The sequence below is a fragment of the Felis catus genome, chromosome E3 (genome assembly GCF_018350175.1).
Source record: "Felis catus isolate Fca126 chromosome E3, F.catus_Fca126_mat1.0, whole genome shotgun sequence".
Lineage (NCBI taxonomy): Eukaryota > Metazoa > Chordata > Mammalia > Carnivora > Felidae > Felis > Felis catus.
In genome coordinates this window covers 18,045,702-18,062,954 of record NC_058383.1, presented here as the reverse complement: position 1 = coordinate 18,062,954, position 17,253 = coordinate 18,045,702, and the positions used below count along the sequence as shown (strand labels likewise).

General features: G+C 48.9%; 1 protein-coding gene across 5 annotated transcripts in view; it reads left to right on the top strand.

Annotated features, from left to right (window-relative positions):
• The window catches only part of CE3H16orf54 (chromosome E3 C16orf54 homolog), a 78,581-nt gene extending 71,416 nt beyond the window's left edge, over positions 1–7,165 (top strand). For 2 of the 5 annotated variants that reach the window (XM_019820704.3, XM_006942156.5), the window contains one exon: positions 5,316–7,165. In XM_019820704.3, the coding sequence (XP_019676263.1) occupies positions 5,316–5,990 (675 nt within the window). In that variant the 3' untranslated portion in view covers positions 5,991–7,165. The other 3 variants (XM_006942155.4, XM_003998659.5, XM_045048025.1) reach the window with 3 other exon arrangements.
• Positions 7,166–17,253: the final 10,088 nt, after the last annotated feature.

Here is a 17,253-nt window from a genome sequence, read left to right as displayed (position 1 = left end):
AAAGCAACATTTTACTGACATTCTGCTTGGAGACCTCAGACTGTAGCTCATGTTGTGACACGGACCCCAAGTCATGAGCTCCTCTACTTGCCCCCCCTTCCCTACTGTTCCTGGCTACTCCCTCTTGTCGCCAGGGGAGCGTGGCAAGATCTGAGCACACCATGCTCCGCAGGCAGGGGTGAGACAAGGGTTGGGTGTGCGTGGATGAAGGCAGCTTGAAACACAAAACCTAGAACTCTGGTCACAGTATCATTGCATAAGAAGAGGTCTTTAGGCTTCAGCCAGGACGGGTGGCATGAGCATGGAAGGACCGCAGCCGTCTTCTTGAAGGGTTGTCTTCCCTCATGCCTGTTGACGGTCGATTCTCTTGCCTGAGGTTGGTGGCCTCCACACGTTTCCTAGAAGCCAAGTGCACGGTGGACCCAACACGGTGCAGGAAGAAGTTGTGGAACCGTTGCTGCTGTCGGAGGGTGGGCCCGGAGCAGAGAGTAAGGAGAGGTGGATGAACTCAGCAGTTGTAAATTTGGTCACCCACACTTCCTCAAAAAGGTGAACACAGTGTTGCCGTCCGACTGTGAGGTCTGACTCCCAGCTATAGACCCAAGAGAAACTGAAAACATATCCACACAAAAACCTATCCATGACTGTTCACAGCAGCATTACTTGCAATAACCAAGAAGCAGAAACAATCCACGTGTCCCTCGACTGATGGATGGATAAAAATGTAGTATAGCCATACACTAAAATATTCAGCTTTTGTACAAAAAAAAGAATGAAGTACTGGGGCGCCTGGGTGGCTCAGCTGGTTGAGCGCCTGGCTCATGGCTTCAGCTCGGGTCATGATCTCATGGTTTGTGGGATCGAGGCCCGTGTCTGGCTCTGTGCTGACAGTGTGGAGCCTGCTTGGGATTCTCTCTCTCCTCTCTCTTTGTATCTCCCCCAACAGTCTCTCTCTCAACATAAACAAACATTAAAAAAAAAAAGGAAGAATGAGGTACTGATTCATTAAGCATGGATGAACCCTGAAAACATTATGTGAAGTGAAAGCTCCCAGGCACAAAAGGCTGCAGGTTATGTGATTTCATTTATATGAAATGTCCAGAAGAGGCAAATGCATAGACACAGAAAACAGATAGTTGTTGGGGCACCTGGTGGCTCAGTCAGTTGAGCATCCAACGTCAGCTCGGGTCATGATCTGGCGGCTCGCGGGTTGGAGACCCACATCCAGCTTTGCGCTGACAGCGTGAAGCCTGCTTTGGATTCTCTGTCTCCCTCTCTCTCTGCCCCTTGCCTGCTCCGTCTCTCTCTTTCTCTTTCTCTCTCTCTTTCAAAAATAAACATTTAGAAATATTTTGAAAAAAGAAAACAGTGTTGCCAAGGTCTGGGGGAGGAAGGAATGGGGAGTGACCACTAATGGGTACAGGGTTTCTTTCTGGGGTGATGAAAATGTCCTGAAATTAGATAGTGGTGATGGTTGTGCAATCTTATGAATATATTAAAACCCACTACTACTGTACTGGGTGAACTTCATAGCATGTGAAGTTCAATAGATATAATAATAAACGAAGTTTGGCCACTGAGTCCTGTGCATGTAGAAAGTACAGCAGTGGAGTGATGCCTTCGGACTCCTGTTGATACCCTTTGGCATTGGGATGGGGTGTTAGAAGATGGGTGGGTTTGGATGGGGATGAGTCTCCCGCACTCAGGCTACAAGTGGATCCTCCAATTGGATCACCAGTGGTTAACTGCCCATGGAGGTAGTAAAACCCTTGTGATGAGTGGGGCTGTGACAGCCAAGTATGTTGTGGAGGGGATGAAGCTTAACATTTTCTTGAGACCACCCATCTCCACCAGAATCATACTAAGAACCTTCGTACGGGCAGGCCCATTTCGTGTAGGAATCGGGAAAAGATGTGGCAGCCCCTGGGCCTTCCTTTCTCCTGGGAACATCTGGTGGGCGGCCATGTATCACAGGGTGTGGGGTCAGATGCTGGCTACAGAAAGCCTCAGTATAGAATGCACCTCGGTGATTTTCCAAGTGGCATCATGGTAGAGAAAAGGGACCCATGTGCCATTCACAAGTGGCCATGTGGGAAGTTGCCCCTACACATACTTAGCTTCCTTGAGATCGTTCTGGTCCCCTTACCTTTTTTTTTTTTACTTATTCGTTTTTTAAGTTTATTTATTTATTTTGAGAGAGAGAGAGAGAGAGGGAAAACAAGTGGTGGAAGGGCAGAGAGAGAGAATTCCAAGCAGTCTCCACACTGTCAGTGAGGAGCCTGATGCGGGGCTCAAACTCACGAACTGTGAGATCACGACCTGAGCCAAAGTCAGACACTCAAGCGACTAAGCCACCCAGGTACCCCAGGTCCCTTTATCTTCTGATGGGGCCTGTGAGCTTTGGCTGCAGAGAACTGTTAAGGTATACAAGTGGCTAGATTGGACAGGGGGATCTAAGCAGAAGTGAAGGAAGGAATCCCAAGCAGGCTCCGCTTGCTGGCACAAAGCCCAATACGGGGCTCATGAACCATGAGATCATGACCTGAGCCAAAATCAAGAGTTGGATGCCTAACCAACTGAGCCACCCAGGCACCCTCCAAAAATGTTAAGCTATTTTTTAAGTGGTAAGAGATAGTTAAGAATCAAAAACATCCCATTTGGATTCCAGATCATGTCGGATCTTCCTGGTTTTAATAATGTTTACCCTTCTAGTGTTTTGTTTTGTTTAAATTTTAAATTTAAATTCTATTTTAGTAGGTTCCACCCCCAGCATAAGGCTTGAGCTCACAACCCTGAGATTAAGAGTCACATGCTCTACCGACTGAGCCAGCCAGGTGCCCTTAGTGTTTTGTTTTTTTAAGGGATCACTAATTAAAACAGAACATACATAATTTTCAGATTTTATTTACTTATTTATTTAGACTTAAAATTTTTTATTGTTGTAAATACATGTAACAAAATTTATTATATTAACCTTTTTTTAACTTTATTTATATATTTTGAGAGAGACAGTGTGTGCAAGCAAGTGGGGGAGGGGAGAGGGAGAGGAAGAGAGAGAATCCCAAGCTTGGGGCTTGAACCCATGAACCAGGAGATCATGACCTGAGCCGAATCAAGAGCCAGATGCTTCACCAAATGAGCCACCCAGGTGTTCCCTTAACCTTTTTTTTTAAGTTTATTTTTTTAGTAATCTCCACACTCAACGTGGGGCTTGAACTCATGACCCCAAGGTCAAAAGTAACATGCTCTTCCGACTGAGTCAGGCAGGTGCCCCAATCTTAACCATTTTTTGTGTCCATCTCAGTGGTATCAAGTTCAGGTTTTATTTTTTATTTTATTTTATTTTTTAATGCTTATTTATTTTTGAGAGAGAGAGAGAGTAGGGGAGGGACAGAGAGAGAGAGGGGGGACACAGAATCCGAAACAGGCTCCAGGCTCCGAGCTGTCAGCATAGAGCCCAATGTCGGGCTCAAACCCACAAACTGTGAGATCATGACCTGAGTTGAAGTTGGATGCTCAACCGACGGAGCCACCCAGGCGCCCCAAGTTCCAGTTTTATTTTAAGGCTTATGATCTCATCGAATTATAATCACATCAGGTTTCGGCATATGTCGTAAAGCCAGGAGCCTCGGGACTCTCCATTTCCACCTACCCCCATCCCATGCCACATTTTGTGCTCCTTCTGGCCCTTTCCTCAAAACCACCGGGACAGACCAATGTGAGTCAGGCTGCCCTTGTGACCATCTTGTAAGACACTAACATTGCAACATATTTTTGTAGCATTTCTCATGAAATGGCTGTCATTTTGCAAAAGCAAATATTAATACCTGGTAAGGATTGTGTTCAGGTTGCTTGCCAGACCAGGAATTTATACCTATGCTTCTCCGGTCCCTCCCGTATACATGGGTTGTGTGACTTTGGGCACAACGTCGCCCGTGTGCGGGGCCTGCTTGTCATCTGTCAGCGAGCGAGTGGAACTAGACAATCTCCGAAGGGATCCGAGTGGTTGAACAACACTCCCTCCTCACTCCTTGCTCTCACGTTCCTCCGAGCCTCACCCCAGGAGAAGGGAGGCCGGAGGGCAAATGTTCAGGGTCTTGGAGACAGGATTCTCCCAGGAGGCCTACTTTGTTGGTGCCCACGCCTCACCTCACAAATGGCTTCCAACCAAAACTGAGGCTAACTGGCCTAAAGACGAAGAGATGCATATTCATGAAAAGTATGGGGAAGGCTGGGTCAAGCAGGAGGGGGCTGGATGGCAGGGGCGGGTTCGTAGGGGTGCAGTGGGCAGGCCAGGGCCAGGGCCACCCCTCGAGATCAGGCAGAGCGAGGGGCCTGGGGCCTGGCTATGGGGTGAGACTGAGTTCAACACAACCACTGCCCATTCCGGCCCCACCTCTCGCCAGGAAACGCCTCCCCACCACATTGACCACATCCCCCCAGGTTGCCTTGGAAACACTCCCCAGGGGCAAGAGGAGTTGGGGCACTGTTGCCCAGCAACAGGTGGTGCCCTCCCTTCCGGCCTCATCTGAGGCAACTGCCTGACACCCTGCACAAGGAGGAGTGCTCTGAAGGGAGAGCCAGGAGCCCTGGGGCCGCCCTGAGTTAAGGTGAGGCGTGGTGAGGGCCCCTGCAGGTGGCGGACCTGGGGGGCAGAGAGAAGCAGGCAGAGTCAAAGAAGGGAGGCACGTTTGGCCAGGCCCGGGGCCAGAGCTGGAGAGGAGAGGCGGGGACAGGTGCAGAGGTGGCGCCCGGGACCTGGCAGGACAGCAAGCTCAGTGGAACCTGCAGAGAGCAAGACCAAATCCAAGGAGAGTCGTGAGGGCCCAGGAGCACCCAAGGTGCCAGCCAAGCGGTGGGAGGGGGCGCACAGGCAGGGTGGGAGTCGGGAGGGGAGCTTCTCGTTTCTGCACCCACCACTTCCTCTGAGGCCCAAGCAAGACGTGGGGGGAGCCCAGACAGCAGGAAAGAATCTCTGGGGGCCCTTACAGTTTTGTCTGAGGCACCCCGGGGTCTGGGCGGCGGGAGTAGGGGTGGGGGACAGGGCGTCTGGAAGCAGGTTCAGGAGCCTGAGCAGGAGGGCCGGCTGCCGACCAAGGTGGGATCCTGGCTCTCCAACCTTCTGCCTATCTCTTGCCGTTCCGGGCCCTCTTTGTTCCTCTGTCTGCCGGGGTCTGTTTCCCAGGCCGGATGCAGAGCCGCTCGGGCCTCTGTCTCTCTCCTCATTGTTGTTTGGACACACGCTGCCTCTCTCTTCCTATAGGTTGTGCTGACCTTGTCTCATGTGCTTCCTCTCCTGACCCCTGTCTCTTCAGATGCCTTCAACTCCAGAGCAGCCCTCTGGGCATGTGGAGGGACTCCCTGAGTCGGAGCTGGTTACATGGCCCCCGCTGCCCTGTGGGCCCTGCATCCCCATCATGCTGGCCCTGGCCTGCCTCGCCGCCCTCTTCCTCGTAACGACAGCTGTGTTGGCCGAACGCCTCTTCCGCCGCTCTCTGCACCCAGACCCCAGCAACCGTGCACCCACCCTGGTCTGGCGCCCCGGAGGAGAACTGTGGATCGAGCCCAGGGGCACCCCCCGAGAGCGCTCAGAAGACTGGTATGGCTCTGCGGTCCCCTTGCTGATGGATGGGGCCCCAGACCCTCCCATCTCTGGAGGCACCTTAGAGGCCCGAGCCACAGCCCCACCTGCCCCTATAGCCCCACTCTCCCCTCCCAGCTCCTTGGGCCTCCAGAGCCCACCCAGGGCCCCAGTCCGCAGCACCTTCTGGGGGCCCCAGGCCTTGGAGGAGAGGCCCTATGCTCCGGGTCTGGTGAGCTGGGCTGAGCCTGAACAGAGGCCAGAGGCCAGCATGCACCTGGGGAGCCCCCAGACCCGGAGGCAGCGGCTAGGGAGCTCTGATCTGGAGTGGGGCCTCCAACCTCGGGTCACCCTGGAGCAGATCTCTGCTTTCTGGAGGCGTGAAGGTCGGACCAGCGTGGGGTTCTGATTCCCCAGGGCCTGGAGGACTGGCCTCTCCGAGACACTGAGGAAGGCCTTACCTCAGAGGGTCTCTCTGAGGCCTTAAGACCCTGAGGCTCCAGCCTAAGAGCCCAAGTTCATACTTGGGCCTACAGGGAAGAACACCCCTCCCAAGGCCTTTTACATCCGGATTTCAATTCCCTGGATCTGGGGCTGGGCAGGCACCGCATGGACAGAGCCTGTGCTGCAGGGGAAGCCCAGAAGTATCTCTCTGGCTGCCCAGGGTCGCGGCACAGACAATTGGAGGTGGGGCCGACTACGGGCCAGAAGTCGCCAAAATCATGTTCTAGATTAAGAAAGATCTCAAGCTACCAAACAGGTAGGAAATAGGATCATCACAGAAGCTTCCACCTTCATTGTGCACCTAAGATGCCAACATCGGCGTGCAGGGGTCCTGTGGCTGCCGAAGAACAGACTGAGTGTAGATGACCAGGGTCAGTCCTGCCAGCAGGAGAGGACAGGAAGCCAGCCTCCCAGAGCCACGGATCAAGCCTCCAGGAAAACACAGACAGAGGGCAAGGCCAGGCAAAGGAGCGTCTTATTACATCCCAACTGTAGCTTTGACCCCCAACTTGCCACAGGAAACTTGGGCAGCCAAATTGGAGAGGCCCCTCCTTGCCTCCAGCTAGGACCTCGAGTCAAGGGAGGCCAGGGGGCAGCCGTGCCATTAAGGTTGAACATGGCAGCCCGCTGACTCTGACCCCTCCGGGGTGAGGGAGGCCCGCCGAAGCGATCGGAGTTTGATCCAATGTGGAAAGGAACACTGAACCTGGGGAAGAGCAGCTCCCGGTGTGCGGCCTCTGGCCACCCTCCCTCCCAGCTTGCTGGATCAATCCAGACAGATTTGCCCCATGACAGGCTTATTTATAATGCCTCACCCAGTAGAAATGGAGCCCAGAGATGTCCTTGATTCCACAACCATGTGTATCAGCTGGCCGCCCCCTGGGAGGAGAGCCAGGAGCTGGGGAGAGGAAAAGGAGCTGCACTCCCGGCACGGGGAGGGAAGGGGGGCCCGGTTTCCCAAACTTCAGTCACGAATGTTAGGATTTTTGCCTTATCACTTTACCACCTGTACTATTATTTACTTCATATTTTTCCTTAAGATGATTTCCTATTTGCTGAATAAATTTATTTTAGAAGGAACATTTTTTTGTATCACTTCTGCAAATGGAAAACCAGTTATCACGTGCCATAAATAGAAAGTAAAACATGAAAATAAATACAAGGTTAAACAAAGATATTACGTTCTAAGTAGATATTGTTCCCTCCCTGCTGGTAGCATTCATTGACCCAGAGGTCTGCTCTTTTTTTTTTTAATTTTAATTTCTTAATGTTTATTTATTTTTGAGACAGAGACAGAGACAGAGGGTGAGTGGGGGAGGGACCAAGAGAGAGGGAAACACAGAGTCCAAAGCAGCCTGCAGGCTCTAAGCTGTCAGCACAGAGCTCGATGCGGGGATCGAACTCACAACTGTGAGATCATGACCTGAGCCAAAGTTGGATGCTCCACTGACTGAGCCACCCACGGGCCCCATGTTGTTTCTATGTTAAAAGAAAAGAGAATTGATGGGTCAGCAAGTGTTAAGAAAGTGTTAGACATTCGAGTACCATCCTGAGACATTCCCCCCGGAAGTACTGAGACAGACTGAGAGTTCTGCACGGGGAGCAGCCACCCTGCGCTATTTGATGGCCAGGAACCTCCCAAGTTCACATGCAGGAAATGCTGCTGGGCAGGGACCTGTAGTCAGCTCTTCCTTCCTGCTCAGGAGGGCCTGGACCTCCCGCTCGCTCTTTGGGTGCCAGAAGTCAAAGTAACACCGGAGCACCGTCTCTGAGCCAGGCCCTGGGGGTGGAGGCGTCAGCCCGGCCCCGGCTCTCAAGGAGCTCAGACTCTCTGGTGACAGGAGCAGGGGTGGAAGGAGGTGCCATGAGATAGGGACACATAACTGACACAAGATAGAGATCAGAGCCCCCCTCCCATCTCGGTCACTCAGGAGCTGGATAAGGCTGTCACTTCTCATTGTCGCCATCAGCTGACGGGACTGGGTTGTGGGGACTCTGCCCACAGGAGCAAACACACAGCCCACCAGGGAAACAAAACAGACATACAGTGTTCAGAGCTTAGATGCTGGCCTGCCAAGCGCTCGGCAGAGGCAGGGCGCCGGCTCTCCATCTGGCTTTGCCGCCCACTCGCTCGGAGACTTCAGAAAAGTGATTTTTACGTTGCTGGGACTCACATTCTTTTTCTGTACGAGAAAGTTGAAGGGTGAACAGGATGCCCTATGGGAACTTTTCTAGCTGTGACCTCTAAGGATGCTATAAAATGAAAAAGGGGTGGGGTGCCTGAGTGGCTCAGTCGATTAAGTCCAACTTCGGCTCAGGTCACGATCTCGAGGTTTGTGAGTCACGATCAGGTTCTTGGGTTCGAACCCTGCATCAGGCTCTCTGCTGTCGGCTGAGAACCTGCTTCAGATCCTCTGTCTCCCTCTCTCTGATCCTCCCCCACCCTCTGTCTCTCTGTCTCCCTCTCAAAAACAAATAAACTTAAGAAAAAAAAATGAGAGAGGGGTGTGTGCCCGCAGTGCTGAATGTGATCTTCCTGATGTGGAGCCCAGAGTCCCCTTCCATTCCCAAACCCAGACCAGGGGCCACATGTTACTAGCAGCCCCCAAAAATGAACAGATGACTGAGGGGTGGATTAACAGAGGAGTTAGTTTTACCCTTTCTCCTTTCTGTTGTTGTTTTTAAGTTTATTTGGTTTTTTTTGTTTGTTTTTTTTTTTTTTTTTTTGAGAACGAGAGAGCGCTTGTGCACAAGCGGGGGAGGGGCAGAGAGAAGGAGAGACAGAATCCCAAGCAGGCTCTGCGCCATCAGAGCCCGATTTGGGGCTCAAACTCACGACCGGTGGGATAAGGACCCGAGCGGAGATCAAGAGTCTGACGCTTAATTACTGAGCCACCCAGGAGCCCCACTGCTTTCTCTTAAACCTCTCTGCCGCTTATTTTTAACACCTGTTAAATACTTTCGCGCATTGAGTCCTTCTTTCAAGTCTTCCGGTGCTTAAAATATACTCACTGTACCGTCCTTTGCTTGATGGTTCTGTTGTCTGGAGCTCGAGGGTACTTACTCTCATCCACGACAGATGGTTTCCTCTTGTGCTTTCTAATTTGGGGCTGTGAACTCAGAGTCAGCAGGGCCTTACCTATGCTTCAAAGGTATTATGAACCCTGAGCTAGGTTATTTGTTCATTTTATCAGGGCTGATGATTCAATTTATCGTTTTATGCAGATGGTGATCCAGGTAAGGACAAGCCACTGGTAATGGATTCTCAGGAGAGATTTTCTATTGCCATCAGATCTCGGTGAATCAGATGGTTCTTTTCTACTGGCTAAGCTGATGGAAATGGAAAGATTTTTTTTTTCTAGTCTACTCTTTTGGTTTTTTAAAGTTTACTCATTTATTTTGAGAGGGAGAGCGCAGGTGAGGGAGGGGCGGAGAGAGAGGGAGAGAGAGAGGATCCCGAGCAGGCTCCTCAATGCCAGCGCAGAGCCTGATTCAGGGCTCGAACCCACGAACCGTGGGAGCCAGAGTCACAACCTGAGCCAGAGTTGAACACGCTCAACCGACTGAGCCACCCAGCTGCTCCATTTCTAGTCTGTTCTTTCACTGAAGGTGTCTCCCTTTAAGGGGTTGAGCTTTAAATTAGGGTCTCGGTTTTCAATGCCCCAACGAGGCCAGGCCTCATCTCCAATCTCCGGGCGGGAATAAAACCCAAGCCCCTGCATTGCCAAGATCTGCACAACCACACAGCCCCCTCACAGCTCTGGTTTTCAATTTCCTCTTTGTGGGCGGGGATTCCCCTTACTAAACACAGTTATGCATTTTAAAGGATGTTTACTTGATTTTATGCTGAATTTCTAAACGCGTCAAGGTGGGCATGTGTTTGTCAGGTTATACCGTTCACAATATCACAAAGCCCAGACTATTTCCTCTGTGAACAACTTCAAATCTCTTCCACCATAAAACAACCAACCAATCCAGCCTCTCATTCTCCATCCTTCACCACACGTTGCCTCCCACCTCCCGCACAGTCGAACTTTCAGAAAGAGCTGTCTGTCCTAACTGCCTACATTTTCTCCTCTCCGGAGTGCCTGCGCCCTGCTGCAGGCTCCCCACCTGCTTCCAGCACTCTAGAGAGGCCGCTTTCACCAAAATCACGGCCTGCATATTTCAATGAAAGGGCACTGGATACGCTCCCGTCGGCAGCGTTAGACATTTTGATTCTTTTCTTGACACATTTTCTTCGCTTGGCTTCTGTGACTCCACACACAATCTGATCTCCCTTCCCTCCCTCTGGCCATCCTCTCTGGCCTTTTTGTGGTCTGTGTTCTTCGGAGGTCAGTCCTGGACTGCTTTTGATGTCTGACGCACTTCCCCTGGGCAATCTGTCTCATACTTGAGAGTCCCTGACTCTCCACCTCCAACGGCGGCAGATACGGTCCATGTTCTGCCATTATTCCCAACTCCTAGTAACCGCGGTGGAGAGACAGAACGATCAACTAAAGGATTATCTTAGAACCACTCCACAGCTATCCCTGGGTACAGAGTCAGTATTCATCCCCAGGATAACACCAAAAAGAAAGAGGGACGCCTGGGTGGCTCAGTTGGTTAAATGTCCGACTTCAGCTCGGGTCATGATCTTGCGGTTTGTGAGTTTGAGCCCCACATCACGCTCATAGGTGACCACGTGGACCAGGGGACAGAGGTGGGAAGGGATCATATGCCTGTCTGTAGGACAGCAGCCACTAGGCTCTACTAATCATGTCTGTCTTGATTTTCCAGCAGAAGCTAGAATCCAGATTTTTAGGTGAAAATCAAGCAAAATGTTGGTCACTTTATATAGATATAGATTTAGATGTAGATATAGATATAGATAGATCAGGGTTTCTTGTTCCCCTTCCCCCCACCCAGGTGACACTTGGCGTGTCTGGAGACATTTTTGGCTGTAACATCGAGGGGGATACTACCGGTACCTAGCGGATAGAGACCAAAGAGGCTGCTGAATATCCCACAGCATGCAGGAAAGTCTCCCCCCACCAAGAATTATCTGGGTCAAAAGTCAATACTGTGAAGGTGGGGAAACCCCTGATTTAAGACCATCTGGGAACAGGCTGCCACGCCTCATACCACCAAAGCCAAAAGGAGCAAGGCTGTGGGCCACGTGTGATTCATGACCCATCAGCTGGAGATCACTTTTTAAAATTTTTTCAAATTTCTTCTTTCTATAGAGAAAGAGAGCGCATTGGTGGGGAAGAAGGGCAGAGGGAGAGAGGGAGATTCTTAAGCAGGCTCCATGCTCAGTGTGGAGCCCAGCATGGGGCTGGGCTTGAGGTTGTGAGTTCAAGCTTTATGTTGGGCTCCGTGCAGGGCATAAAGCCTACTTGAAGAAGAAGAAGAAGAAGAAGAAGAAGAAGAAGAAGGCAAAGCCCAAATTCATAGATCCAGAGAACAGATTGGTTTTGGCAGAGGTGGGGTGTGGGGGGCAGGCAAAGTGGGTGAAGGGGGTCAAAGGTACAAACTTACAGTCACAAAATAAATAAGTCCTGATGATGTAATGTACCACGTGGTGCCTATAGTTAACAATACTGTAATCTATGCTGGAAAGTTGCTAAGAGAGTAGATCTTAAAAGTTCTCATCACAAGAAAAGAAAACTGTGACTAGGTGTGGGGATGGATGTTAACTAGACTTCTTGTAGTAATCATTGTGCAATATACACAGATATCGAATCATCACATTATACATTTTAACTAATATAATGTTCTATGTCAATTACATCTCAATTCAAAAAAAAAAAGTGAAGGCAAAAAAGAGACATTTTCAGATTTACAAAAGCTGAACCAGAAGACCCACACCCAATGAAATTGTAAAATGACATCCTTTGAGCGGCAGAAAAATAATCTTAGAAGAAATCTGGATTCACAAAAGGAATGAGGAGCATCAGAAATAGTAGAAATTGTAGGGGCGCCTGAGTGGCTCAGTCGGTTAGGCATCCAACTCTTGGTTCCAGCTCAGGTCATGATCTCACAGTTTGTGAGTTCAAGCCCTGCCTCAGGCTCCCTGCTCACAGCGCAAAGCCTGCCTGGTATTCTCTCTCTCCCTCTCTCTCTCTCTGCCCCTCCTCCACTCTCTCTGTCTCTCAAAATAAATAAACTTAGATGTAGGGGCATCTGGTTGGCTCAGTCAGTAGACCATGAGACTCTGGATCTCTGGGTTGTGAGATCAAGCCCCACATTGGATATAGAGATTACATAAAATTGTTTTTTAATCTTAAAAAAAGTAAATAGTAGACATATGGATACACACACACACACGCATGCACATATATGACTTATTTTCTTATGATTTAAGTGCCTTTCAAGGATAATTGATTTTCTCAACAAAAAGAATAGTATATTGTGGGGGGTTGAATATATATAAAAGTTAAATACATGACAATGATAGCATAAAGGCCAAGAGGGGAGAAATGGAAGTCTATAGTTGTAAGGTTTTTATAATATATATGATGTGGTGTATGCCCATCAAAAGCAGACTGATGAATGTTAAAGATGAATGTTATAAACCCTAAAGCAACCACACACACACACACACACACACACACACACACACACACACACAAGCAAAGAGTTATAGCTCAACAAAGGAGGGGGAAAAAACATTTTAAAAAATACCTCCAACAAAAAGCATAAGAAGGGACACCTGGGTGGCTCAGTTGGTTAAGCATCTGACTTCGGGTTGGGTCATGATCTCACAGTTCATGAGTTCAAGCCCTGCGTCGGGCTCTGTGCTAACAGTTCAGAACCTGGAGCCTGCTTTGGATTCTGTGTCTCCCTCTGTCTCTGCCCCACCCCTGCTTGCTCTCGGTCCCTGTCTTTCTTGAAAAGAAACATTAAAAACATGTTTTAAAGGCAACAAAAGAGGAAAAGGGGAACAGAGAACAAATAAAAAACAAGTAGCAAGACGATAGATTCAATTCTAACCATATCAATGATTACATTAAACATAAATAGTCCAGGCTAGATTGGAAACGACACCACTTTACACCCACTAGGGTGGCTAGAACAAAAAAGACAGATAACAAGAAGTGTTGGTGAGGATGTGGAGAAATTGGAACTCTTGTACATTGCTAGCGGGTATATAAAATGATGGCCCAACAGCTTTGGAAAGCAGTTTGACAAGTGCCTGAAAAAGTTAAACCTTGGGGCGCCCGGGTGGCTCAGTTGGTCAAGCGTTGGACACTTGATCTCAGCTCGGGTCTTGATGTCAGGGTCGTGAATTCAGTCCTTCATGCTGGGCATGGAGCCTACTTAAAACAACAACAGCAACAACAACAAAGTTAAACACGATCCAGAAATTCTCTGGGTGTACATACCCAAGAGAAATTGAAAACATAAGTTTACACACAAAAAGAACCTGCCCATGAATCTTCACAGCAGCATTATTCATAGTAGCCAAAAAAGTGGAAGCAAGACATATGTGCATCAATGGTGAATGAATAAACAAAATGTGGTCTACTCACAAAATGAAATACTATTCAGCCACAAAAGGAAATGAATTACTGATGTGTGCTACAATGTGCATGAACCTTGGAAATATGCCAGGTGAAATAAGACACAAAGGGCCATATACTGTATGATTCCATTTACATGAAATGTCCAGAAGAGGAAAATCCATAGAGACGGAAAGTAGAATAAAGGTTGCCAGTGGATGAGGGAATGGGGAATGGGTATTATATAGTGGAAATTATACAGTGGGGATGGTTCCACGACTCCATAAATATACTAAACACCACTGGATGGAACATTTTGAAAGGGTGAATTTTATGGGATCAAATTACATTCTCAATTTTCAAAAGTTAATACATCAAGAAGACAGGATTAGATCTGTTATTTAAAGTTGTATGGGGCCTCTGAGTGGCTTAGTCATTTGAACGTCCAACTCTTGGTTTGGGCTCAGGTCATTATCTCACGGTTTGTGGGTTTGAGCCTCGCGTTGGGCTCTGTGCTGACAGGGTGGAGCCTGCTTGAAATTTTCTCTCTCCTCCCCCCTCTTTCCCTGTCCCTCCCCTGCTTTCATGTGCGCACACTCACTCTTTCTCTAAAAATAAGTGAACTTCAGAGGCACCTGGGTGGCTCAGTCAGTTGGGTGACCAACTCTTGATTTCAGCTCGTCATGATTTCATGGTTCATGAGTTTGAGCCCCACACCGGGCTCTGCGCTGACAGTGGGAACCTGCTTGGGATTCTCTCTCTCCCTCTCTCTCTCTCTCTCTGTCCCTCCCATGAGTGCTCCTTCTCTCTCTCAAAGTAAATAAATAAACTTAAAAAAAAAAAAAACTTTACAAAGGGGTACTTGGGCGGCTCAGTCAGTTAAGCATCCGACTTCAGCTCAGGTCATGATCTCTCAGTTCGAGGGTTCGAGCCCCACGTCAGGCTCCGTGTTGACAGCTCACAGCCTGGAGCCTGCTTCGGATTCTGTGTCTCCCTCTCTCTCTGCCCCTCCCCTGCTTGTACTTTGTCTCTCCCTCTCTCTCAAAAATAAATAAACATAAACATTTTTTAAAAAATAGCAAAACTAACAAAAATAAAGAAAAGTGTGTACAAGCTAAATTCTTTCTCCTTCACACAAGGAGTCCATAGAGCTTTAAAAACTATAAAGGATCATCTTTACAATTCAAGGGAGCCACCAGAAGAATTAAAAACTTCTTAAAAGTGGTTCTCTCCAGGGACTGGGAGTGCATAGAGATTTTCACTTCTTCATTTTATACCATGGTAACTGAATTAATTAACAAATGAAAAATAAAGGTGAGGATAAATTAACTGTTGGTTCTCTTTTAATTATTGTATGCAGAGCTTCCCTGAATTGTTGCCACAGACAGGTCATGGAAAACAGCTTTCTGGCACCTTCTCTGTCTTCCCCAATACACTTTTCATTCATTAGAATTCATTAGATTGGAATTAAAAAAAAAATTCAAGTCTTGGTTTAGCCCCTGAAATCATCCGTCTATTTGGGTAGTTACTTTACCACAAATACAAAACTGTGTCAAGTACAATCCTTTACCTAAAAAACTGCCAAATCTCAATAAATTCCCCTTCCGGCTCGCAACGTTCGAGAAAACAAAGCAAATCGTGCAAAAACTAAAAGTGACATAGTTTGGGTTCTCGGTGAGATTACAGTTAAGGGGCTTTTATTGTTGTTTGCTCATATGGGAAGAACGATTTTTATCCAGCCTTTAGGAAATCAGCATTGTCCTTCACATACTGGTATATTATTCGAACAAAACTGCTCTCCTTTGGCTAAAAAGCAACCAAATATCAAGAAGCAAGTGGCTTGCGGCGTAACTCTTTGTTGGTACTGTCTAAGGCTTTGGAATCCCTCAGCTGAATTGCTGGCAGAGAGGAAAAGAGGTTACCCGGCAACCCACCAAATAGAGATATGTTTGAGGATCTCTGCTTCTGATCATTTTCCAGGAGCGCTGTACTGGATTCCAGTGGTCTAAACAGCGCTACAGGGGCGCCTGGGTGGCGCAGTCGGTTGAGCGTCCGACTTCAGCCAGGTCACGATCTCGCGGTCCGGGAGTTCGAGCCCCGCGTCGGGCTCTGGGCTGATGGCTCAAGCCTGGAGCCTGCTTCCGATTCTGTGTCTCCCTCTCTCTCTGCCCCTCCCCCGCTCATGCTCTGTCTCTCTCTGTCCCAAAAATAAATAAATAAACATTGAAAAAAAAATTTTAATAAATAAAAAATAAACAGCGCTACATACCTGAAATGAAGAAAGCCCTCATCATCTGGCATAAATCTGAGGCGTACAGGGATCAATGGAGACGTTATTCACAGCCTTACGGTCAGATTCCCTTCAGTACTTTGTAGATTGGTTTTACAAGCTGAGCTACTTAGGGCCTCAGAAAGCAGGTCTTAAAATGTTGCCAAGTAACTGCCAACATGATCTATTACTCGGGAAGTGATTGGAACAGAGTCCACAGGTACTGAAATATTTATGGAATTTTACCTACTATATTGTCTTGAAGGGCTGGCGATAAATTAATATATGTGTCCACACCGCATAATGCCACAGTGGGATCTTTTAAAGATCCGAAGTTGAATTGCTTTCAGATACGGTTTGGTTTGCTAATAATGTCCTGCCGTTTTTAAATGCCTTCAGTTTTTAACTGGCCTTGGCACGCTAAAACTCATGCCCACTGAGTTCACTGACTCCGTCAGCCTGGTGTGACCTCTTTGCCTTCCCCGGCCCCGGCCCCCGCTGGACTCGATGCCCCAGTTGGCGGGTGGAGGGCTGGGAACAGGGACGAGGACATGGAAGCAGGGTGGATGGGTTGGTGAGTGAATAACACTTGGGTAACCTCTGGAGTCCACAGGGCCTTATAAAATCGCTGAGAGACCTTGAGCGGTTGGATGGAGATGTGGTCAGGGGAGTAAGCTGGGGAAGTGGGTGGAAGAAGGAACTGTGGCACACCTCTCCTCCGTTTCCATCCTTGGGCAGCTGCACTGTGTATTCACAGCCTCCTTGGCCGGTATCTTTGGAGCCCAGAAAGGAAGATGGAAGCAGAGAAAGGAAAGGTGGTGTGATCGCAGTGCCCTCTGGTGGTCAAGAGGGGACTCGACATGTGGTATTCTTAGGTACAAATATTTTCATTGTCTAGTCTCCACCTCACCCCCCACCCCACCCCCCGCCGCGTCCCCCCCCCCCGCACCCCCCTGATAGAATATAAACTCCACAAGGACAGGGACTTTTGTCTGTTTACTCATTGTTGTACATCCACCGTCTCGAATTGTGCCTGGTACCACAGTAGGTGTTGAATACATATTTATTGAATGAGTGGCTGACGGATTTCAAACCCGGCTCCGCCACTTTATTGATGTACGACCCTGAGCAGCTCTCTTAACTTCATAAATCCTCAGCTTCCTCACGGGTAAAATAGAGACGCTCACCCCCACCCCTCACGAGCACTGAGGGAAAGAGACCCACCTACCCGGGCTGAGCAACGGCGCTCAGGCAATGGGTGTTCCCGCCCACCCACCAGCCAGCGTTGATGGTGCATTATATGCTGACTGCAGCACCCGATTTGATGGGCACACTCGCCATGATGAGCATGGGTCTAACTGGGCATGGGCAGCTTGGGAGAAATCATCCAAACCCAATCCCAGGCTGGCCAGGCA